Genomic DNA, 26,938 nt, shown 5'->3' on the forward strand with positions numbered 1-26,938 from the left:
TGTAACACTTCGAAAAAATTTAATACTATTTTTAAATAAAGAAATGAATTTAAAGTTCTTGAAATTTTTATTCGTAACTTTTATAGAAAACTCGTTTTAGTCTCTATTTTTTTCAAGTTTATTTGTCGTTTTTTTTTTGTATTTGTATTTTGTAGTAAAAAAAAACTCGTATTCATTCATGCAAAAAAAAAAGTTATTTTAAAGCTGAAAAAAATGTTTTTTGCCAAAAATTGTTTTCAACGAATTTAAAAAAAAAAGTGTTGAAACAGTTTTCAAAGAAATTGATTTTTCAAAAGCAAACTTTTCCGAAAAAAAAAATTGCTCCGTTTGGCTACTAACACTTTTCAGCATATTTTTGATGTTTTTGAAATCGATTGAGTGTTTACGGAAATCAGAAATCAGTAATAATAAAAGACATTGCAAGATTTTTTCAGCGTCTTTAGTCAATAAGAGAAGAAAAAAGCTTTATATCTGAATACCAGTTCGGGTTAAGGACACTCGACAACCAACGAAGTTTATATAGGAATTGCGATGTCACTGAGTAAGCTCATGAAGAAGAGAAATGTTTGGCCACAAAATAAAATACCTCAAGACAAGTCTGAAACAGAATTTATCGACTTATACATGGAAACGAGTGTTTAAAGAAATAGTGACTGGGGTACCACAAGGCAGTTTATTAGGTCCCAATGTCTTCAACACCTAACTTATCGTCGAAAACGATAAACTGATAAATATGTTCCATTGAGTTAAGTTGGAATATAGCAGCTGGAAGAATCTCTGTTTCAGTTTTAATACTGACTCACGGAAAACACTATTGTAGGTCTTTTGAATACCGGTTCAAAGCTTTTTTCTTATTTAAAAGTACACAAAATTTTTAATAAAAATCAATAGTTCGGTAGACGTAGACCTAACAAAAAAAAATTAGAGCAAAACAGTCCTACACTGACGGAAAAAATAAATTGAACTTGAAACGTCTTTGTATCAAAGTTGAACTATTTTGATTTATGTGACTTTAAGACACGAAACCATCAAAAATGAACCTTTTTTCCACGTTGATTTTAAAATGCTCATCTTCAACGCAAAATCATTCCGAATAATAGTTAAATCAATGTGGTTTTCATTGATTTTACGTTGTTTTATGGTGGCTTTTCCCTTAGTGTATAACGATCTACTCTTTTAAAAATAATCGACCAATATGAAGATGTGTGCAAGCTGTTTTCAACCCTTTCTTAATACATCCGGCTTCAGCTTTTTCACTCACTTGCACACACATATCGTCCAATAGCATCGTATGAACATTTTCGATGATTTTCGGTGTTGTTGCTGATTTTAGGTTTTCGGTGTGCTGAACTTGAATCCGAAGTTAGAAACAACTAATCAGCTCCCGTTTTGAAAAACGTTTTTTAAGTTCTTCGGACCTTATTCTTTTGTATAAGGAAAATTGTTTGAGCATATTTAGTAACGGTTTCTATAAGAACTGTTTTTTTTTCTTCGTTACTGTTTTCCATCTTTCGATACCTGTTTAAATCTTTTCAATATCTTTTGTATTGCCCGAGATATCTTAAAATGAAGTAAGTGGGTTTGGCTTCATATATCATAAAGGAGATAATGACGTTATAAAATTTATAAAAATACCAAACAACTGAGGATATCTCGGGCAGTAAAAAAGATATCGGAAAGATTTAAACAGATTTAAAAAGGTGGAAAATAGTTCTTATAAAAACCTTTACTAAGAATGCTCAAACAATTTTCCTTATATAAAATAATAAGGTCCGAAGTACTGCATTTTCTAACGGTAATATTTCAAAAACGTGAGCTGATTAATTTTTTTTTACTTCGGATTTGAGTTCAGCACACCGTAAACCTTCAGAAAAGTATATTTTTGTTTCGGCAACAAAAAAAAAAGTTTAATATTGTTAACCAGTTATTTTTTATCAGAATGGCATACTAACTTTTTTTTTTTTTTTAAATGTTTGAACATTTTTAAATATAAAAAATTATTTAAAAAAAAAATCTTTTCACAATTTTTCTCCCTAAAAATTATTTGTTGTAGAGGTGGTAGAGTAAATTTAATAAGATGCTTTCTTTTAAAGATTAAAACCATGTAAATAAATGTTTTTTGTTTATTTAAAAACAATTTTTTATTTTTTTTTTTTGACATTTCTTATATCAATCTAATAAAATTAATCTCGTGGACAAAGATTCTAAGCGAATTTTTAACATAAGAGAAAGAACGTGCGACTCAGGCATTCTTTTAATTAATTTTTATTATTGGTCTATATTAACGTAAAAAATCATAAAACGCTTGTTTTTTTTGTCATTTTTGTCATTTTTAGTATTGAAAATTTATTCTAAACCCGATAACATTTTTGTCAACGCTAGGAAAATTGATTTTAAAAATTAAACAAATAAAAACTTTTAGTTCTTCTTATTGAAAACAAAAAAAATATTTACGAAATGACACTTTTGTGTGGGAGCACTTATTTTTTGTTTTTTAGTTTTTTTTTTTTATTTTTTGGTTTGAAAAAAAAAAATTAATATTTCTGGTATAAATTAATTTTTTTTTTAAATATAAATATCCGTAAAAATGAAAAACAAATACATGCATTACATAAAAATTAGAGTGACCTCTATAATTCTTTATTATATTTCATTAATTTCATGTGGAGATTTTAAGACCTTTTGTCGATAAAAGAGAAAAAAAATTTGAGAGCCCTTAAGCTAATTTTTTCTTTAGCCTTAGAATTAAGTAGAAATCAAAGGTAATTTTAGTGATTTAAATCCTGTTTAAGTTCTTAAGTGCATGAAGTAAAGTCTCCAAAGTGGTAACCCTTTGAGTGCTTTTGTTCCACAATAAAATTGAGTCTTTCTGAATAAAGAGAATTACCTTTTTATTCAGCATTTTCTCTTCAATTAAGCACACATCATTTTCCACTCCCAATTCTCAAATCTCAAATGTAACAAAAAATCTATTTTAATTCATTAAAATACATTCAACTCACTTGATTGTTAAGTTTACGCACACAAAAATCACTCAAAAACTCATGAGCGCCATCCACAAAACATATACACAACCAAAATTTAAAAAAAAAACCAAGAGAGAACAATAAACTCAGGTAGAGACACCATCAAATGAAACGTACAAAAAAAAAAAACAACAAAATACTGCATCGATGCACATCTTTTGTCCATATTCTCTATAGATTCAAAAATACCAACCGATTCCACTCATATTCTTCATTCCTAACAACTTTTCTGTTTGAATGTATTTGTGTTCAGTAACCATCCATCGTTCAACCATCATCATCATAAAAGAATTATATTCCAACTCACGCAAGAGCAAACGAGACAAAAGCCTCCTAAAGTCAGCTTGGCATTATAGAAAGACTCTCATGGAAAAAAAAACTTGCCTAACCGGTGGTTGTTTTATTCTTTTACACTCAGCGCAACTCAATTTTTATACAAAACCCAAACCAAAAAAAAAAAGTTTCTTTGAGATACAAGAAACATACCCAGAGAATCCACAACTCTCCGATCAGTTTATGAGAAGTAATCGAGTCGATCGGACGTTGTTATTCTTCCGTTACGTCGTCGTAAAGTTACACAAAAATTTTGAAAAATAAAAAAAATTTCCCAATCATACAAACATCTATTTTGAGAGAGAACCAAATTCGTTCGAAGAAGAAAAAAAAGTTCACCCTTTTCTTTTTTTTTTTTTTGATGATTTTTAAGGAAATATACAAAAATTTACGAGATCGACTTTGAAAAGATAAAATATCTAAAACTTCGTTTTTTTTTCGGATACGGATACGTTCAATAAAAGTGCAAACTACAAAAATGCATACAAATGCTGTGAATTATAAATAACAAAAAAAAAAATTTTTTTTTTATAAAAAAGTGTTTTTTTGCAAAAACGCAAAAAAAATAAGATTTTTGATTTTGAAATCAAGAAATGTGTACTCAAACCTCGATCATGTCGAAAACAATTCTTTCGGTATTGATCAACTTCATTATCCCCATTTTGGGAGCCGCCTTATCAAAAACCGTCCTCTATCAAGCCCCTGACGAGTGTCGGTGGTCCGGTAACACCGAAACCGATATCGTACTCGTTTGTCAACTCCGAACCATAAATAGTGAACTTGAAAATACAAACTTTAGCGTTATTCAACCTCAAAATACAATCCGGCTTCGATTGGAGTGCAACGATGCACTTTTCTTTCAAAGTAGTTTGAGCGCCGATAGTTTTCGATCGTTAATTGAATTACGCGCGTTAACTATTGAATATTGTAAACTCGGCAATATTACCGAAGGATCCTTTCGAGGACTTCAAGAACTCCGAAATCTTACAATTCGCACCCACAATGCCGATTGGTCGACTATGAGTCTCGAAATCGCGCCAAATGCCTTTGCCGATTTTCGTCAACTCGATCGTTTAGACTTGAGCTTGAATAATATCTGGCTTGTTCCCGATGGAATCATCTGCCCACTCAAGACTCTAACCCATTTAAATATGTCCCACAATGAAATCCAAGATTTAGGTAACTTCCATTTTAGTGCGTCACTAAGCACAAGGAAGTCCCGAATTTGTGGAAATGCCATCATCAATCTTGATCTGTCCAGCAACAAAATTGCCAATCTTCCATCAGCGATCTTTTCTGCTTTGGGAAGAGTTAAGAAGCTTAAACTCGGTCGGAATGGTATGAATTTCATTGCCGATCGAGCTTTTGAAGGTCTCGTCTCATTATCCATCATCGATCTATCTGAAAATCGTTTAACTTCACTCCCACCAGAGCTCTTCTCCGAAGCTAAATACGTCAAAGAGATCTATCTTCGTAATAACAGCATAAATGTCCTTGCTCCAGGACTTTTCTCCGAACTTGCCGATCTTTTGGTTCTTGATTTATCTGCAAATGAATTGAATTCGCAGTGGATTAATGCGGTGACATTTGTCGGCCTTAAACGATTGATCTTGCTCGACTTGTCTTCCAACAAAATAAGCAAACTCGAGCAAAGTATTTTTCGTAGTTTGGGAAGTCTTCAAGTTCTCAAATTGGAAGAAAATTATATCGATCATATTCCCGATAACACCTTTGCTGATCTTACCAACCTTCACACACTGATCTTGTCCAACAATCGGATTACCATGATCGGTGCCAACACTCTTCGAGGACTCAATAATATCCTGGTTTTATCTATGGATTATAATCGCATATCCAAAGTCGATCCAATGGCTTTTAAGAACTGCACCAGTGTCCAAGATCTCCATTTAAATGGCAATAAGCTTTTAACAGTTCCAGAAGCTTTGGGCCAAGTTCCATTTTTAAAAACCCTCGACATTGGGGAGAATCTCATCACAACCATCGAGAACACCAGCATCAGTGTCATGGAAAGTCTCTATGGTCTCCGTTTGACCGAAAACTCCATCGACTACATCCGCCGAGGCATCTTCGATCGCATGACATCTCTTCAAATCGTCAACTTATCCGGCAACAAGATCAAAGGCATCGAACCAGGTGCCTTCCATAGAAACTACCAGATTCAAGCCATCCGACTTGATGGGAATCACCTAAAAAGCATCACCGGACTCTTCACCGAGCTTCAAAACCTGGTTTGGTTGAACATATCTGACAACCATCTCGAGAAATTCGACTATGGACACATCCCGACAGGTCTACAATGGTTAGATGTTCGAGCTAACCGAATTACCCAATTGGGAAATTACTTTGAAATCGAGACCGAACTTATGTTGAGCACTTTCGATGCTAGCGCCAATCGTCTAACCGAAATCACAGCCAGTTCGATCCCCAACAGTGTCGAAGTACTCCACTTGAATGACAATCAAATTGAAAAAATCCAACCATACACATTTTTCAAGAAACCAAATCTTACCAAAGTCGATTTAGTTCGCAACAAACTAACCACTTTGGAACCAAACGCTCTTCGGTTGTCACCCATTCCCGATGACAAAGAAATCCCAGAATTTTTCATTGGCTCCAATCCATTCCAATGCGATTGCAATCTAGATTGGTTGCAGAAGATCAACACCGAAGCCCGGACCCAACCAAAACTCATGGACTTGGATCAAATCTATTGCAAGCTGTCATATGCCAGAGGCAAGACACATGTTCCATTGATCGAAGCGAAATCTAATGAGTTCCTTTGTAAATATGAAGCACATTGCTTTGCTCTGTGTCATTGTTGTGACTATTACGCCTGTGATTGTAAGATGCAATGTCCGGATCGTTGTTCGTGCTATCACGATCAAAGTTGGACATCAAATGTTGTGGATTGTTCGCGTGGCAGTTATGATCGTGAGCTGCCACAACATATACCAATGGATGCCACTCAACTGTATTTGGATGGAAATAGTTTTAGCGAGTTGGGAAGTCATTCGTTTATTGGCAGAAAGAGGTTGAGAGTTTTGCATTTGAATCATTCAAGAATTGAGATTATTCACAATAGAACTTTTTATGGGCTACTCGAGTTGGAAGTTCTCCAGCTCAATCACAATAATTTGAGACAGTTGAATGGTAATGAGTTCCAAGGGCTTGATAATTTACAGGAGCTCTATCTTCAACATAACAATATTGCTACAATCGATTCGCTCACTTTTACCCATCTCTATCATTTGAAGATTCTTCGACTCGATCATAATCTACTCGTCGAATTCAGCATCTGGAATTTCTTGCCACCCTACCTGAACGAGCTCCGGCTCTCTGGGAACCCTTGGACGTGTGAATGTGAATTCATCGACAAGTTCCGTGATTACATCAATCGTCATGACTCAGTGCAAGATCGCAACAAGATCAAATGTACAGAGGCCAGCAAAGTGGCGATCGGCAGCAACACCACGACCACAGTCAATGGCGAGATGCTTTCGATCTATGCAAATGCCAATGACTCAGCGACTGGTGGACGCATCATTGCCTGTGGCATTAACAATCGATCCAACTCGATCACCAACAGTTCGGATGCTGAGAGTATGGCTTCGAGCGGAAATCTCACGTCTACCAAAATGATCCTCAATCAGCCGCCATTCCAGGATTATCTCCCGATACTTGTGGCTATTTTGACTGGTTTTGCATTCGTGATCATTTGCACCTTGGTGGTGTTTATTTTCCGGCAAGAGATGCGTGTTTGGTGTCATTCACGGTTTGGTATTCGTCTGTTTTACAATGCCAATAAGGATGTGGATAAAGGTGAACGGGAGAAACTGTTCGATGCATTTATTTCGTACAGTTCGAAGGATGAAGCATTTGTGGCTGAAGAGCTTGCTCCTGAGCTTGAAAATGGTGACACTCGGTACAAACTCTGCCTACATCATCGCGATTTCCCTGTGGGCGCTTATATAGCCGATACAATCGTGCAAGCAATCGATTCATCGCGTCGCACGATCATGGTGCTATCGGAGAATTTCATAAAATCCGAATGGTGTCGATTCGAGTTCAAATCAGCTCATCATCAAGTTCTGCGTGATCGAAGAAGACGATTGATCGTGATCGTGTTGGGCGATGTGCCACAAAAAGATCTCGATCCAGATATTCGATTGTATTTGAAGACGAATACCTATTTGCAATGGGGAGATAAATTGTTTTGGGAGAAGTTGAGATTTGCATTGCCAGATGTGCCGAATAATCAACGTCGCCCACATGGTGGACATTGTCCAGGAGTGCATATACCGATGGCGCCACACCATCATAATCCGCATCATCATTTGCATCATTTTCAACCGCAACCGCATCATTTGCAGCATTCCAGTTTCAGGGGTAATAATATGCATCATAATTTAATGGCTGGCACGACGAGGCAAAATCACAATCGGAATAATAATTCGACTCCACAACAGCAGCAGTCACAACAACAACAACAACAACAACAGCAGATGCTGCAACATTCAGAGCAGCAGCAACAACAGAGATCACCACATATGCCCCATGTGGGTAATGTAGTTGGGCCACCAGTTCCTGGAACAGCAATGCCAGTTGGACAGTGTCAAAGAAATGCATCACCTCGAACTGTAGCTGTGCATATATGATAATGTGTATTATTTTTGCCCATAAAGTGTACAATAAAATGCCTCAAGTGATACATAATTGTAAAGTCCATTGAATAAGTGTAAATATAAGAAAAAAATTGAATCCACAAGGTGGATAGAACATAAAATAAACAGTGTGGAATGTAAGTTCCTTAAAATCATCATATTCATGATAAAAACATTTTTTGAGAGATTTCTATGAATTTAAAAACAATCACCACTTTGTTAAAATGAAATTCAATATCTATGTGTGAATTGTAGTGAAAAATAAACTAAAATTTTCAATGGCAAAGCCACTACGATCGTTGTGGAACGTAAGTTGGAATTTTGTAAAATCGAATCACGTTCGTTTTTTGTTTTTGCTTACATCTCGTGCTACACGACTGCGAGAAAGACAGATATGCAAATTGAGAGGAGAACGAAGCCAGTGTCCAAGAAAAGGAGTCGTCGATTTCCTGCCATCACCACAAGAAGAAAAAAAAAATTAAAAAAATGAAAACAACAAAAGACGCCAGCAAACAAAGACTGATCATCATCATCATTATCATCATCCTTTGGCTTCTGCAGGTATGGCAATTTTATTCTGTCTTTTTCTATTGAATTCAATAAAAAAAAAATAAGAAAAATACAAAATAAATCAAAGAAAAAACACAACGAAATAAAAAAAAAAATCATAGAACAAGCAGTGAATTAGCATACTTAATAATACATTCCACATTGTCTAACCAAACACATAGCAAACAGCATTAGGCGCATGCTTATAACAAAAAAGAAGAAAATTATTGTAAAATTCATTATGTATATTATTTGTCAATCATAACGGTAAAGAGATAACTACAACTTTCTATATGAATATTCAAATAAAAAATTAAGAAAAGAAAAATAAAAAAAAAAAAATGAAAAAAAGAAAAACAAACAAATGTGATAATAAATAAAGAAAAATATGAATGTTGTGTAGAATTTCAGTGTAATTTTTTTTTGTATTTAAAAATTTGTTTAGTCATTATTTTGTATTTTTTTGTAAATAAAAAAAAATTGTAAATAATTAAAAAAAAAAATTCTTTTGTACTTAAATTAAAAAATAATAAATAAAAAAAAAATAAGAAAAAAAGGCACTTTGTTGCCCTTTTGCCATATTATACGAAAAAAGAAACAAATCAAACTGATTTACTATTAAATATTAAGTATTTATGTATATTTTTTGACTGACTATATTTATAAGCTTATAAGTTTTATTTTTTTAATTTTATTTTGTAAATATTTATAAATTTTAGTATTTAATAGTTGTTACTAAAAAAATAAGAAACAAAAAATTTATTTGAAAAAAAAAACAAAAATCAATCAAAATAAAAATCAAAAAATTAAAATTAAAAAAAAAAATATCTTTTTCATTTTTCAATTTGTTTTTTTGGAGATTTTTATCTTTTTGGGAAGAAAAGTATCTATTTATTATTTTTATAGGTGGATTATGTATGTGATATAAATATCACACCTAATTATGAAATAATCGAGGAATTACGAAAGTAAGTATGGAAAAAAATAAACAGAAAAAAACGCATTACAAACGATGGACAACGACTTGTGTTGAATTTTATAGAAAACAACAACTTTAAACTGCAATCCACAGGTGAAGAATAAGAAAAAAAGGTGGAAAAAGGTGAAAAAAAAACGTACAAAACAACAATTCTCTTCAGACTTTAGTTTGTTGTTTTTTTTTCTTCGTTTAGATCGTTAGTGATTGATAGCGGGCAGGAATGGCTTCCAAGAAAAAATCGTCTTTTTTTTTTCTTCTCGTCTGTGTCCGTTCGTTGGTTTTGTTCGTTCGTCGTCGTAACGTAAGTAGTAACCTAACCTGGCAGCAAACCAATCTAACCAGACTAAGCAGACACAAAGGGCAATAAAATTCCTTCTCATATCGCTGTCTGTTTTTTATACCTCCTATAGTTGTGTTTGTTGGTTTGAATTTTTTTGTTGTTTTTTTTATTGTATTGCTGTGCTCTTGATGGAATTGTTGTGCATTTATTTATTACGAGGTGAGGGTTGCCACTTTAGGACTGTTTAAACGGGTCGATTCATTTAAGAACATTTAGAGGTTTTCATTTAATGAATTTAAAGAAAATATTTTAACTTAATCAGAAACGACGACAAGACAAATTTTTGTTCGTGCCAGGAAAATTGGTTCCGAAATCTTTTTGCACAGAAAAGGTGTTGTGATTAAAAATTCAGATAAAGATTTAAAAGACCTTTTCTGGCTATGAAATGGCAACAACAGATCGATATCTTGACACAAGGAAGTTTTCTGCTGTTGCAAAATTGGACACTTTTACAAAATTGTGTCTGTTTCTTATAAACTCTCACTCAAAGAGATTTTCTAGACACAAAAAAAAAAAATAGTTCACGCATATCCGCCATTTTCATCAATGTGATGTATTTTCTAATGACAATTTGTTTTGAACTGTTTATGAAATGACCTTAAGTCAGGCTAAAACAACATAAATCAAAATAAATGAAGAGTTTGAAAAAAAAATTAAATAAACAAAGAATGCACTTTATGAGATCTTTTTACCACAATGCGAAAAATTAAACCGATGAGTCGGAAAAAAGTAAGGTACTTTAAAAAAAGATAGAATTCGTTTAAGAATTTGGAATAGCTTATAAAAAAACAGGAAAATTAAAAATGCACTATTATAAGAACCATGCTCTAAAAAGTGTTTGAGCCTTCGAGTAGTTTATCAAGTTATATAGAATTGGTTTAGAAATTTTCTTGTCATCAGAATGATTAAAGCAGGTAACTATTTTTGTGAAAGCACGTTTAAAAAATTGAGTTTGAGATTTAAATACGTTAAAAACGTCGTTGTTACATTCATCAGCTTTGAAAACTGCGCACAGTGCGGTATTTTGACCTAAAACGTGGTCATAAATCAAATTTATAATTTTTTTTCTAAATTTCATCTTTAAAACTTAATTTCTCAAAAACTACTTAATGAAACAACTTGAGTCAAAAAACAAAATAAAGAATAAACTATTAGCTCTAAAAAAAGTTATAACACATGACTGTAGTGCATTTTTTTATTTTTAATAATTTTTTTTTTTTTTTCATGGCTAATCGGGAGGTAAGCACTTAAGAAAATGAAAAATTTTGTGGCCAAATATTTTTGGCCAGGTCTTAGACCGAAATACCGCACTGTTCTGCGCCTCGAAAGCCGGTGTACTGCGGAAGGGTTAACTATTTTTGATTTGTTTTTCGAAAATTTATTCCTCAGTACCTAAGAGCCATTAACCCCTTGTAGCCCCATGTGACATTTCTGTAACAAACCGAAAAAGATCGCCCAAAAGCTGTAAAAAACATATTTTTATTCTTTTAAAGCTTCTTACATAATCTTTAAGAATTGCTTTGTCGAAATAATGCGCCATATTTCTAATAAATAGCACCAATAGTTTTTAATTTGCAGTTAATGTTGAAAGTTCGGCTTTTTTGGAAAACAAGCTAATTTATGTAAAAACTACGAAATTCAGAAAAAATATTTTTCGTGCATAAACTAACGGGTTTTTATTTTTGGATTTTAGGAATGCGCCTAAAAATAAATATTAGATAGCTTTTTGTTTGAATTTTTGCATTTATATACAAAATTAAATTATTTAAACTTTTTTTTTACTGCGTAAATTTCGAAATAACTAAGCAAATAATGAATTTATTGAATTTTTAAAAAATACGTGTTTTATTATAGCTAAAGCCCTTTCGATTTACATTATTAATTTTAAAATTTACGATGTTGTGTTACAAGGGGTTAAGTACTTATACAATTTTCCACCTAAGAAATTTTGTTAAAATATTTGTTTTTTGTTTTTTTTTTGTTCTTTAGCAGGCAGGTGCCACAGGAAATACGTTTTTTTTAGGCTACTGATCACGATAGTTCCATTCTTTTTTTCCAACAAGAACTTGGGACGTTTCCAAAGCTTACTTATGTTATCTTTACTAAAAAAAAAACACACTTTCACCCAAAAGATCCTTTAGTTTTGGTTTCCCTGACTAATAAAATGGTCATACTAAAGTTCTTAAACGTAATTCAACGAGTTATTCGCTGTTTTGGGACTTGTTACTCGCCTATCGAAAAAAAAAACACCCAAAATAATTTTTGTAAAGTCTATAAATTTGTAGTTTTTATTCCAAATGTAATTAGACTGTCACCTAAAATATTTTTTACATTGTTTAAATTCTTACAAAAATTAAAAATTTTCAACGGGGTCATAGGATTTTTAGTAGGTACTAATTCTGAATTTCGTCTTTTTTCTTTAAATCACCTCTTCTTTCACTCAAGATAATTTTGCAGAGAAATCAACTTTTATGAAACTTTTCTCACACAAGACTTAACCTCTGAAAAAAACATCCTTTCATAAAACAAAATTTAAGGACTCTATGGATTATTTGTTCTTTTTACTTGCTCTATAGGGCAAGTATTGGTTTCGTGTCAAAAAAAAAAAAATTTCGAGGTTTTAATCAAAACTAACATTACGATAGTCGAGAAGTCCAAAAAAGTGGGTTTCGTCATGACGTCCGTCGGTCTGTGCGTCGGTGCGTCCATCTGTACAAGTAGCTGCAGCCCAAACGGCTCGACAGATTTTCATGAAATTTGGTACAGATAGTTTTTTCGTAATTTCCAAGGTTGGTTTTTTTTTTTTTGTTTTTTAATATCTCGCCTAGAACGTATACCTCTAATACAAACTTTTGGAGGTATTGCAATTTTTTTGAAAACGGCTCTAACGATTTTGATTAAATTTGACACAAGTAATGCTGTACGTATATCTAATATAACTGCGTTTTTAGTTTTTCTCAAAAAATACGAATAGTGGAAATATGACATTTTCTTTGTCGGCTCTTCCCGTCTATCGTTAATGAGTTATTCCAATTTTCTCGAAAACGGCTTTGAAGATTTCGATTAAATTTGGTGTTCGTTATAGTCTTAGTGATTCTAACAAAACCGTGTTTTTAGTTTTTCAAAAAAAAATTCGGAGAACGGAAATATGGCGTTGCCGTTTTGTGCCAAATTGATATATTTTTTAGTTACTATTGTATATTTCATCAAAGACTAATCCAATTTTATTCAAAATTTGCAGTCAGATATTTCTTGTCATTTTGAAGTGTTAAATGTAAAAAAAAAAATAAAAAAAAAGTTTTTGAAAAAAAAAATTTTTTAAGTATAAATGGAATTTTTTTTTTTTTTTTTTTGTTCAAAATTTAACGAAAATCTTTAATTTCCAATAGTAATTTAAGATATAGATACTTTGAACTACAAGAGCAAGTACGTGCGGCCCCAGTCGTGCATTTTATTTATTTCTCCCGCGAAAAAATACTCTACTACCCAATTTGGATGTTTTGTCAATTTTTATAAGAGTACCTAACAATTAATTTTTTTTTTTTGAATTAATTAAGCTGAAGGAGACTTTTAGGAAATGTTTGGTAAAATGTCATATAAACAATAGTTTAGCCTATTTATACTTTTTGTCCTCTAAGTTTTAAAATTCTATTAAAGTGGCAACATTGTTAATTGTATTCGATTGCATTTTAAATATGAAATCAAGGAAACAAGAACTTAGAAGAAAAAAAGGCGTTAGGTTTCTTTTAACAAGACTTTACACCAGCAACAAGAAAAAAAATTTAATTGAATTTTAAAATAAAATATCAATCAATTCAATATAAAAAATATTCGTATCAAGTATCTATAAATTTTATTTTCTAAAATTGGTTTAAAGAAAAAAATGGGTAAGAATATTGAAGATACATCAAGATCAAGATAGGAGTTAGACTTATATTCAAGTAACTTAAGAAGCTGTACCTATTCTATTCTGAACGATTTTGTTTAAATTTTCATAAATTTTTCGAAAAATTATACAAAATAAAGAAGATTTTTATCTACCAATTAAGAGATTGATAATGACCATGGTAATAATTTACGTATCGATATAACCAGTAGTTGCCTGACCCAACAACAGGTCTTCAAAAAAGACACCAGAAAAATGGTTTTTAATTGATAGAATTTAATAGTTTTTTTTTTCTTAGTTAAATATTAAAATTTTTTTAATTTAATAGTTCATTTTGTTGGATGAAGATTTCTTTTTTAAAAGCTTCATTTAAACTTTTTTGACAGCGAGTTTTGAAAATTGTCAAAAATTGTTATTTAATTACGAGAAGCTAACAAATTAGTGAACATAAATTTGTTGTTGTTTTCTTGTTGTTTGAAGTTATTTACATGGGAATACTAAAAAGCAATTAACACTGAATATTGCGGCTTCCTTAATTTCGTATGCGTATCATGTGGAGTTGGGATTTTGTGTTTGGGGATTTTGATATTCAGAAGTTGAAATGAAATGTCTTCTTCTTCGTCGTCGTCGGTAGTCTGGTTGGTTGGTTGGTAAGTTTTTTGTGGGTAATTTTTGTTTGATGCCACGATAAATTGTTTGATAAGTCTGAAGAAGTCTCTAACCCTCATATAGATTTTGAAGACTTTATTTATTATTTTGGAAGAATTAGAAAACAAAACAACAAAAAAAAAAGGGCGCTATTTGATAGAATGAGTAAATAATAATAATTTTGTATGCATTGGAAGAGGCCATAAAGAATGAGAATGAATATAGTGTCACACTATAAATTAGAAATAAAGTAAATACTGTTTAGAATACATAAGTTAATTGAATGTAAGGCATATTAATTGGGCAAGTTACATTGAGGTCGGGCATAAAATTTAACCCAGCAGCAGAGACCACAGGAAAAACAGCCAAACGTGCGAGCATGACAATTGAAATATTTATGGTGGTCTTACTTTTTTGTTTGTATGTTTATTTATCAAATACACTTACAGCATACAAAATTCAAACTAGGTTAGAAGAAATTAAGTTTAAAAAAAAATAAAAACATCGAAAAAGAAAAAAAAAAAGATTTTCCAAAAACCAAAAGCAAGCTTGTGTTAAACAAATTTAACGCACAAATATTTTAAATCTTCATTAGGTGAAATTTTCGAAAATAAAGGAATAAAGGAATTTAAAGACATTGTTTTGTACGGATAAATATAATTGGATATACGAAACAATCGCATTAAATAAAGAAGTATTAAATAAAAATACTCAAAAAATAATTATTTATAATGTTAAAGAAAATAACTTACAGATTATGTAGGTACTTCATTTAAATTGAAAATGTGTTTTTATAAAAAAAACTCACCTGAAAAGAAAAAAATATAAAAATTTAATTAAAAAAAAACTTTCAAGGAATTTTAAAATTTAAAACAATTGTGTAAATATAAATTTTTAGTTTAAGTCAGAATAAATATTGCTTTCTTTAAAAAAAATTGTAGTTATAGTCGAATCTAAAAAATAATTAATTAAAAAATAACATTAGCTTTGAATTTAAATTCTTGTGATCATACATTTTTTTACCTCTTTCTCATTTTTTTTAATTTGTTTTAAGACAGTTTTGAAAAAATTTAAAAGGCTTTCTAAAAGAATGTGGCATCTTTCACAAAATTTACTCTTATTGGGCGGCAAAATCGAGGAGATGATGGATTGATTAGTAATGGATTAGCTCTGAGTTCAAACTGTTTTTGAAGATTGTTTTTGCCCAATTACAATTGGCCTTATCACGAATTTCATTCGACTAGAAAACGACTGATAACAATTCCGATAAAATAATCACAAACTCAATTCGTAATAATTTGTATGAAATTTTCCAATATGAAAGGATTCCTTGACTGTTTCACCAGGTATTCAAATTTCCGATAAAAATGGAAATGCAATTGGTGATAAGGCAAAATGTATAAAACTTTAACTTTACTTCAACGAGATAAAGTAGGTACATTAGGGTGGGTCAAAAAAATCGAAATTCTTTTTTTTTTTAATTGGTACTCCGAAAAATCGATTGCTAGACCCCTCTAGAATATACACACCAAATATGAGCTCTTTATATTAATGGGAAGGTCCTCCGCTTTGCAATTTTCTATTTTTACATCAAGCTATTACTAAAAAAAATATTTTTTTTATTAATTGACTTTTTACCAAATTTCTTTTCAGATTCTTGTAGGAAATGGAACGCTCTACAAAAAAGGCCTTATGCACTTTTTTCATTTATCTTACCGTTGAATAGATATTTGAGGTCCAAAAATCGAGAAAATCTTTAAAAATTCGTTTTTTGTTCTTAATTTTGTAACAAATTGAAAAATTATAATGATCAAACGCGCAAGACATATTCTTGTTGAAAATTGGTTGCTCCACAAAAAAGGTCTTATTAACTTTTTTCATTAATCTAAAGATTCTAAAGATAGTCGAGGTCAAAGTTAAAAAAAAATATAAAAACATTTTATATTTTTAAAAAATTTCTAATTCACTGAAACTTCATTATTTTCAAATTAGCAAGATATAGGTATTCTTGTAGGGGCTTAAACGTTCTACAAACAATTCCTTGGAATGAAATTGATTGCTTTAACCGTTTAGAAGATATTCGAATCCAAACCAATGCTAACTGATTTCAATAGTTTTCTTATGACCCGTATGCACTGCGATTTGGAGTACCAAATCAAAAAAAAAATTTTCGATTTTTTTTACCCACCCTAAGGTACATGTAGATAGTTCATTATTATTGTGTTTTGCTTTAAGAAAATTGCTACTACAGCTTTTGTATGCTTAATCACTCTTTGAGATTTTTGGTAAATCGTTTGATGTCGCATTTTTTACGATAAGATAAAGCCTCAATTTCTGCTGTTTTCCCATTTTTTTTTTGTTTTCTTTCTTTTACGTTTATAGAATAATTTTTCAAATATTTTTCGGCGGTTTCGGATGACGTTTTAACAACATTTAATTTTTTTGCTATAAGAATCAATACATTTTTTTTTTTGAAATCGTACAATATCTTATGTTTTTGATATAAAAAAAATAGTTTAGTTTAGGTTTTGTATCATCTATTACATTCTTAATGTCAAAAAAAAAAAAACACTAAAGTCAATTTAAATCACTTTACAAAGTTCTTCCTCCTGACATTATTTTATTTTTGGCGACCAGTGATATTTAAGGGGTAATAACACCTTGTAAACCACGAAATCGAGCGTCATTTTCATCACCGTATAACAGAATAGGCTAATGTTAAATATTTTAATGATGTGAATTTTTTTAAATGGCGGTGTAGTTCAGGATGATAGTAAAATCCTGTGCTCCCATCGGGCGACCAACTAACTCCTACAGTTTTTAACCGATTGGGCTGAAATTTTGTGTGGAGCTTAAAAATACTATTCTCTAGTGAAGTACGTAGGATTTTTTTTTGAAATATTAGTTTTTAAAGAAATGGCATTAGTTTAAAAAAATTATTTCATTCCAAAAACAAAATTCGTTGAAAAAAAGACCATAAAATCGTTAAATTTTAATATTTCAAAAAAATCCTACGTACTTCACTAGAGAATAGTATTTTTAAGCTCCACACAAAATTTCAGCCCAATCGGTTAAAAACTGTAGGAGTTAGTTGGTCGCCCGATGGGAGCACAGGATTTTACTATCATCCTGAACTACACCGCCATTTAAAAAATTTCACATCATTAAAAAGTTTAACATTAGCCTATTCTGTTACCTATTAATATACTTAATTAAAATAAACAAACACCAAAAGAAAATAATATTTCTTCTTTGTTTTATACGCTGATGAATATGACGCTCGATTTCATTGTTTACAAGGTGTTATTACCCCTTAAACCCAAGACTGATCTTGGCATCTTGAAATCTTAAGACTTTAAAACTTATTCAACTAACTATTTATAACCTTCAATTTAGTAAAAATATTTAGTACTTAAAGTTTTTGATTGATTTTGTTTAGTTTTTTTATAAGTTTCTTTGAACGATTTATAGGCTATTGATTATGTCGAAAAAAACAGGGTAATAAGGAACTAAGACGTTCACGGGTTTTTATTGCAGGAATCGTTCAATGGGTTATAGAAGAAGATAAAACCGCGGAGTGCTATTAAATGAGAGGGTGGAAACTGAAGATAGGGGTGCAAAAGCCCCCTTTTTGGTTTTTTCAATATACCTCGTAAACCAAGCAAAATTTTGATATATTGCACATATAACTTTTTGTAGAGAATTAAATTTCCTATTGGAACAATGTTTTTTAAAAATTGAAAAAAAAAAATGTCCATACCAAAATAGTCGAAAAAATCATAAAAAAAATATCAAAAAAATCGATTTTTTGAGTTTTTTTGCTTTTTTACTTGTACATTTTTTTTGGGTTGAGATAGACATAAACGCTGCTCCAAAGAAAAAAAGAAGCTTAAATTTCCTTCAAAATTCTGTACTCACTAAATTTTTTCATTGAAAATTAACCGAAGTATGGCCATTTTAATCTAGCTTTTTTTCGCCTTTTTAGTTTTACTCAAGTAAAACAGAAACATTTGAGGGGAAAGTACGATAACTTAAGCACCAAGAACTGATAATGAGATTTTGTAGAGGGGTTAACTACAATCATTGTTTACTATGGGAGGGGGGGTCAATGTCCCCCCTTTTTGGCGGGAGGGCCAATTTTCTAAAAAAAATACTTAAAATAAAAAAAAATTATTAAAAAACAACGGCAACACTTACAATTTTGATTGATACTTTTTTCAAAAGCTAGAATTATAAACTTAATATTAATTTTAAAATGAAGGTATTTTAATCAATTGTTTTTGAAATGCCTGATTTCAAAGTCAAAACTTGTAAAAAAAAGTTTAAAAAGCACATTGAGTACAATTTTCACAAAGACTGTGGACTTCAATACGAAATTGATCGACAGAGTAAACTGCCTTAATTGATTTCTTATCAAATCATGAAAATCATAATGTTCCTATGCCTTCTACTTTTTGAGAAAATTGAAAAATAGACAAAATACTTTCTTTATCGGAATCACTCGCTTATTTCAAAAACAATTGATTAAAATAACTTCATTTTAAAATTAATATTAAGTTTAAAATTCTAGCTTTTAAAAAAAGTATCAATCAAAACTGTAAGTGTTGCCGTTGTTTTTTAATAATTTTTTTTTATTTTAAGTATTTTTTTTAGAAAATTGCCCCTCCCGCCAAAACGGGGGGACATAGACCCCCCCTCCCATAGTAAACAATGATTGTTTTTAAACTCTCTACAAAATCTCATTATCAGTTCTTGGTGCTTAAGTTATCGTACTTTCCCCTCAAATGTTTCTGTTTTACTTGAGTAAAACTAAAAATGCGAAAAAAAGCTAGATTAAAATGGCCATACTTCGGTTAATTTTCAATGAAAAAATTTAGTGAGTACAGAATTTTGAAGGAAATTTAAGCTTCTTTTTTTCTTTGGAGCAGCGTTTATGTCTATCTCAACCCAAAAAAAATGTACAAGTAAAAAAGCAAAAAAACTCAAAAAATCGATTTTTTTGATATTTTTTTTATGATTTTTTCGACTATTTTGGTATGGACATTTTTTTTTTCAATTTTTAAAAAACATTGTTCCAATAGGAAATTTAATTCTCTACAAAAAGTTATATGTGCAATATATCAAAATTTTGCTTGGTTTACGAGGTATATTGAAAAAACCAAAAAGGGGGCTTTTGCACCCCTATCTTCAGTTTCCACCCTCTCATTTAATAGCACTCAGCGGTTTTATCTTCTTTTATAACCCATTGAACGATTCCTGCAATAAAAACCCGTGAACGTCTTAGTTCCTTTCTAAACTACATAATCAATAGCCTATTACTGTTTATTTAAAACTCGTGCAGGGTTTTTGTTATTGAATATGATTTATTGCTCTTAAAAGCGTATTTCAGACAAAATACAACTAAATTTATTGGTCCATTTCTGAGAAAAGGAAACATTATTGTCTGACCAGGTAGAACAACATTTTCTTTTGAAGTTATCCATTAGAAATTTTTTTTTAAAGGTAGTTTATAAAAATATCCATTATCCAATTGTTCTTAATGAAGCTGATCACCAAAATTGAAAAAAATATGTAAGCATTTTATTACCACAAAGTTTAAGGGAACAAAAAATTATTTTCAGCGGTTTCTCAAATCTAAAGAAGAAATAACAATTTCAAATGTGTGCAATTATTATAGGTAAACTTTCTTTTTTAATTTAAAACCCAATCTCAGAAGAGCAGACTAACGTTCTAATGCTGCAAAGTCGTTTCCTAAAAAAATGAAAAAAAAACTGAAACCTCGAAAGTCCTTTCCCTTGTTGCCATAGCCGTAGCTAGGATTTCATTTCGGGAGGGGTTAGCTCAGACCAAACAAATTTTTTTTTTTTGAAATCACAATACTTTGTATCAACTATATGTAACTGCAGTCGATTCTAAATCCCGCTAAATCAAATAGTCATTTGAACTGTGTAGAAGCGAAAAATTTGCCAATATCCTTTTTAAGTATTTTTTAGGAGAGGAATTCGTAGTTAAAAGTTTAAAAAAGCCCTGCTTACGGTAAACGAATTTAAAAATGGCCGAATATTCAGCGGCATCTCTAGTTTTGTAGGTACAAAGAGTCATAAGTTGGTTGATATAAAGAAAATTTTTTTTAAGAAACAAATTTTAACCATTCTAAGGCTTTATAAAAAAAATTATTTCGTACAATTTAATATATAAAACATTGAAAAATGGACTTTTTCTTGCACTGAAATTTTGTAGCAGAAAATTGACAGGTACATTCTATCTCTTGAGTTCTAAATGAAATTAGCAATACTTAAAAACCAAAATTTTAAATAACCCAAGTTGTTTGACATGAGCTAATTACACTGGTCAACAAGGTTTTTGTTACAGAAACCAGGGTATACTTTTCTATAGGCTGAGCTCGAATCCGAAGTCAGAAAAATTCTATCACATCACGTTTTGGAGATATTCCCGTTAGAAAATCGAAAATGCCGATTTTTACCGGTTTTCTAAGTTATATTTTAGCGTTTACTTATTTTTTTTTAAATTAAATTTGTAACAGTTTCTAAAAGAATTGTGTCAAAATTTGAAAGCGATTGGTACAGAACTTTTCGATATTTGCTATTAAAAGCAAATAAATATGAGATGCCCCAAACACTTTGATTTCAAGTTATGATTTCTCGAGGAAGAAAATAGATATTTAAAAGATTTAAACGGATTTAGAGAGACAAAACTTAATTCTTTTAGAAACTGTTACAAATTCAATTTAAAAAAAAAAATAAGTAAACGCTAAAAAATAACCCTGAAAACTGGTAAAAAGCGGCATTTTCGATTTTCTAACGGGAATATCTCCAAAACGTGATGTGATCGAATTTTTCAGACTTCGGTTTCGAGCTCAGCACACAAAAAACCTATAGAAGAGTATACCCTGGTCTCTGTAACAAAAAAGAAGTTTAATTTTGTTGACCAGTGTTATACTTGACTTTGAAATTTAACAATAAACTGAAATTGTTTAATTTTATAATTTAAAACAAAAGAATAACGAAATGTTGTAAATACAGTGCTTTGCAAAAGTATAATCGCACCATATAAAAATGCTATTTATATAAAACCGAGTATTGCAGCCACTATTTTTTTTGTTAAAGGGGATCAAAAAACAAGAATATTTCGAAGAACAAAATGTCCCGTTACTTTCTCTTATAATTTTTAGAAATAAAAACAAGTTTTTCTTCCATTGCAAAAGTATAATCGCATTTTTTTTATTTTGAGTATGGCCAACAAGGTTTTTGTTACAGAAACCAAGATATACTTTTCTAAAGGTTTTTTATGTGCTGAGCTCGAATCCGAACTCAGAAAAATTCTATCACATCGCGTTTTTGAGATATTCCCGTTAGAAAATCGAAAATCCCGCTTTTTACCAGTTTTCGAGGTTATTTCCTAGCGTTGGTAGGTACTACAGTCTCTGAATAAATCGATACATTTATTTTCGCTTACATACTGGATTTAAGGTTAACAAAGAACAAAAGTGGGTAATAAGCAACTGAAGATATCTCGGACAGTAGAAAAGATGTCTGAAAGATTTAAATAGATTTAATGGTAATATTTCAAAAAATTCAAGCATATGTAAATTTTTTTTAAGAAGTTCTATTCGGTATAAGAAGAATTTGATTCCAATTCAGTAATATCAATACAATTTTCGAAGTCTTTTAAACTCTTCAACACCAACAATTCTCACAACATTGACTTCTTCGTAATCGAAAGTGATGTTATCACATTCAAGAAAATTAAAAGACAGCTTGACGTCCTTCACAATCACATTAATGATTCCTCGTAAAATTGTTTAAGTTCCTTTTTTTTTACATGTAAGGTATAAGTTTATCAACCTATCTACACCTAACTAACTAAAAATAATATAATTTTGAAACTTAATTCCTTTATTCGATTTCTTATCTTGCATCCCAGTTAACTCTAAATACCACCTATAAATGTCTTTTTGATAACCCACCAAACATCCACTAAATCCACATTAATAAAACCAATCTATCTCATTTAACAATCACCATCGGAGTAATAAAACAAACGTTAAAATCCCCCAAATTTCCAGTTAATACACAAATAATCCCCCCAGAAAAGCACTGTAATTGAATCTAATTTAAATGGTCAATGCTATCTCTTCTCCCTTTTCGATGCCATCAATAAAATTTATGTTTTCGAATAAAGAATATACCCAAATCAGCATCAGTCAGTCATTTGGTCAAACTGATGAAGAAGAAAAACAACAAAAACAACAACGATGAAGAAGACTGAAAAAGATGCACCAGGAAAGACCACCAGAACTCGTAAAAAGAAAAAAAAAAAAAACTTCGAATTTCCATTTGGGATAATTCTTAAAATTTTTAATTGCCTATACCCAGAAGCTTCAATTTCCCAGCATTGCATCCGTTCGTTCCGTCACCATCATCATCGTCAGTCTCCGGTCTCTCCCGTCTCTGTGTCGTCGTGCGTATTCACTTCATTTAATCGAATTGAAACGAGACCCCAGTCCCCGAGTTAAGGTCTCCCAGGAGTATATTATCTCCGATATCAGTTGAAAATTACACCCATCCGGAGGAAAAGGGGGGGCCCACTATTATTGGGAGGTTGATGCATCCATAATAAACAAAAATCTCATATTACGCTCTTTTTGACCCGAAATTAAAATGAAAAAGATACAAAAAAAAACAACAACATTGGTTACCTATAAAACCGAGAGAGGGCCCAATAACAAACTTATCGGCTACCGATCTTTTGGAAAGGTAGTTTATAATGAGACTCGCACAGACATGCACATGAGTTTTTTCGTATATATCTTTTACACCGAATATTAACCTCACATCACCAAGAGTGAAGTGAATCTGATCGATACTTTAAGTTTTTTTTGGTTAAATTGTTAGCGGGGCCCAACCTGTGTGCGGCGGTTCATTGGTGGGTAATGAATTGCTTACTGATACCAAAAACTACCTCATGTTAAGGCGCGTAAGTCACGTTTCAAGCGTAATATTAAAACTGCTGTCTTGATATGTGTTTACTACAGGGACTTGACGACTTTTGGGACAAATTTTTTTTGATTAAAAAATTGATTTTTATCAAAATTACAGCTCATAAATTGTGTTTTGAATGATAGAATAGGTTAAAAACAGCTCATAGAACAAAAGTGGATTTATGAAGTATCTATTGGTTGTGATTGTTGGGGTTTCAAAGGAAGTCTATAGAATGGGTGTGTGCAAAAAAGTTGTACTTTAATGTGAGGTGAATGTATCTATATGAATGCTTTTAGACTTGTTAGATACAATTTTTAGATTAAAGTCAGGTTTGGACCTCATATGAAGAAAAAAAAAAACTTTTTTATTGCATTTTTATTAAGAGTTAGTCTAAAAATAAGTCAAAAATAATTCATATTGAAAGATTTGCCTTTGTAAACCATATAAAAATGATTTCAAAAATTGATTAAGCAGTTTTTCACTCTAAGTCGACGATATGCTTCCAGTTTTAAGTCATCAGTCATCACAAACCAATATTTTTTACTTGCTCTATAGAGGGCAAGTATTGGTTTCGTGTCGAAAAAAAAAATTGAGGTTTTGATCAAAACCAAAATTACGATGATGGAGAATTCCGAAAAAGTGGGTGACGCAATTCCGTCCGTGCGTCTGTGCGTCCATCTGTACACATTTCCACAGCCTAAACGGGTGGATGGATTTTCTTCAAATTTGGTACAGATGATTTTTAGGGAATTCTGAAATTTGTTTTTTTTTTTTTTGTTTTTTTATATCTCGTTTAGCACGTATACCTCCCATACGGAAAAAATACGATATTTCGAATTTCTCGAAAACGGCTCTAACGATTTTGATTAAATTTTGTATACGTAATATTTACAGCAGTGGCAATAAAACTGCATTTTTATTTTTTCTCAAAAAAGTCAAATAACAAAACATTTTTTTTTTTTCATTTAACAAAATTTTGCCCTAAATTTCGGCTCTTCCTCAATATCAATATTTTTTTCTTGCTCTATAGCTATAGGGCAAGTATTGATTTCGTGTCGAAAAAAAATTGAGGTTTTTTTATATCTCGTTTAGAACGTATACCTCCCATACGAAAAAAATACGATATTTCGAATTTCTCGAAAACTGCTCTAACGATTTTGATTAAACTTTGTATACGTAATATTTAAAGCAGTGGCAATAAAACTGCATTTTTATTTTGTCTCATAAAAGTCAAATAACAAAAAAAATTTTGTTTCATTTAACAAAATTGTGCCCTAATTGTCGGCTCTTTCTCAATATCAATATTTTTTTCTTGCTTTATAGCTATAGGGCAAGTATTGATTTCGTGTCGAAAAAAAAAATTGAGGTTTTTTTATATCTCGTTTAGAACGTATACCTCCCATACGAAAAAAATACGATATTTCGAATTTCTCGAAAACGGCTCTAACGATTTTGATTATACTTTGTATACGTAATATTTAAAGCAGTGGCAATAAAACTGCATTTTTATTTTGTCTCATAAAAGTCAAATAACAAAAAAAATTTTGTTTCATTTAACAAAATTGTGCCCTAATTGTCGGCTCTTCCTCAATATCAATATTTTTTTCTTGCTTTATAGCTATAGGGCAAGTATTGATTTCGTGTCGAAAAAAAAATTGAGGTTTTTTTATATCTCGTTTAGAACGTATACCTCCCATACGGAAAAAATACGATATTTCGAATTTCTCGAAAACTGCTCTAACGATTTTGATTAAACTTTGTATACGTAATATTTAAAGCAGTAGCAATAAAACTGCATTTTTATTTTTTCTCAAAAAAGTCAAATAACAAAAAAAAATTTTTTTTCATTTAACAAAATTTTGCCCTAAATATCGGCTCTTCCTCAATAACGATTTTTTTAAATTTAGATCCAGCTTTTAAAATCTAAAAGTAGACTAACATAAAAGTGCTTTCAACTGCAAGAGCAAGTACGTGCGACCCCAGTCGTGCATTTAATTTTTCAAACTACAAAGACTTATTACTTCATTTTCAATTAAAACAAACAATAAAAAAAAATTAATGCAAACAAAATTAATTTAATTCATGTTTTCATTTAAAATACTTTTTGCATTGTCAACCTATTCTATATAAATGACACCAACTTTTGTTTTGTTTTTAAATTTAATCCGTTTACACAAAGTATTTCGTTGAGAAAATAAAGAATATTTTATATTTTTAATAAAAATATTTGAATCATTTTTTTAATATAAAATTAAAAGGAAATTTTTTGTCATGAAAAAAGTTAAGTACCTATCAATTAATTTGAACATATTCAACAAAAGTAGCAAAGACAAAACAAAATATTTGTAATGATCCAATTATTGAGATATTAATTCCAAGTTAATTGTACTTACATTTATTATTTTTCCAAAAATGTTTAATCAGCCGTTAGTGTTATTACCCGGTATAAACAAATGCAATAAGCTTTTAAAAACTCATAAAAAAAACGGTTCCTCCAATAAAACAAAAAAAAAAACTATAGATACCCCCTTTTTACTTTTACTATCTTATTGAATTCCAAATAAACACTCTCTTTACAACAATGTTTTGAAAGCAATAATAAGCCATAAAAACAACCCAACTTCAATACCCAAAGTCTGACCTAATCATGTAGATACTTTATTTTAATTCCAATTATTACTCTATCATCCACTAACAGTCTTCAGCTTGTTCACATTCATTTCTTAGCATTTACAACCGACTCCCCTGTTATAATAAAAAGCCATATAAAATTTGAGCTGATAAGAAACACCCTTTAGAAGTTTGCCGCAAAAAAAAACTAGAATCATCGAATTTTATTGGATCAGAAAAAAAATGTCTCCCAAAAAAAAAGAGATAACAATTCTCAGTCAATACTTGACCCAATAACCTTTTATTATACTTTAAAGATTATATTTTTCAGACTTTTGTCTGAGTACTTTGAATATATAGAAAAAATTCACATGAGAAATATTCAGATGTTGAACCTTTAAAATCAAATAAAAAAAAAAATTAAGATACATTCAACTCTTCTCTCGATCTCAGACTTTTTTTTAATATGGCAGTTAAAATGGGATGAAAATCTCATTCGATAGACGCCAGACAGGAATTCTTACCCTTTACCAACCTTCCTATAAGCTCCATCATAATTTCAGGTGCTTAAGGTTGTCACTCCACTTACACCCTTATTTATGATTTTTAATCACTCTGTGTCATTCACTCACTTGAAAAAAAAAAAGAGGAAGACCAACCATCAAAGATACTTTTTGACAGCCTTGAGTAAAGGATGCAGTGAAAATCATCTAAGTGGCATGCTACTCCAGCAAAAGCATCTCAGCAGCAACAACCCATTAACATGAATATTTACACCTTAAAATTATGGATGCACTGACTTTCGTTGCTCAACTCAACTCGACTTATAAATCTATTTTTAGATACTTAAACTATTTATGTGAATAACTAATTCCACACTCAC

The 26,938-nt window shown here is 30.8% G+C and overlaps 2 protein-coding genes across 2 annotated transcripts in view; one reads left to right on the forward strand and one right to left on the reverse strand.

Annotated features, from left to right (window-relative positions):
• The window catches only part of LOC129918656 (possible lysine-specific histone demethylase 1), a 532,105-nt gene that overhangs the window by 209,505 nt on the left and 295,662 nt on the right, over window positions 1-26,938 (reverse strand). The gene's annotated exons all lie outside the window — the stretch shown is intronic.
• Window positions 3,554-8,661, forward strand: LOC129918655 (toll-like receptor Tollo). The gene has a single exon (XM_055999282.1). The coding sequence runs from the start codon at window positions 3,953-3,955 to the stop codon at window positions 8,033-8,035; it is 4,083 nt and encodes a 1,360-aa protein (XP_055855257.1). The 5' UTR covers window positions 3,554-3,952; the 3' UTR covers window positions 8,036-8,661.

Source organism: Episyrphus balteatus, chromosome 4, assembly GCF_945859705.1.
Source record: "Episyrphus balteatus chromosome 4, idEpiBalt1.1, whole genome shotgun sequence".
Classification (NCBI taxonomy): domain Eukaryota; kingdom Metazoa; phylum Arthropoda; class Insecta; order Diptera; family Syrphidae; genus Episyrphus; species Episyrphus balteatus.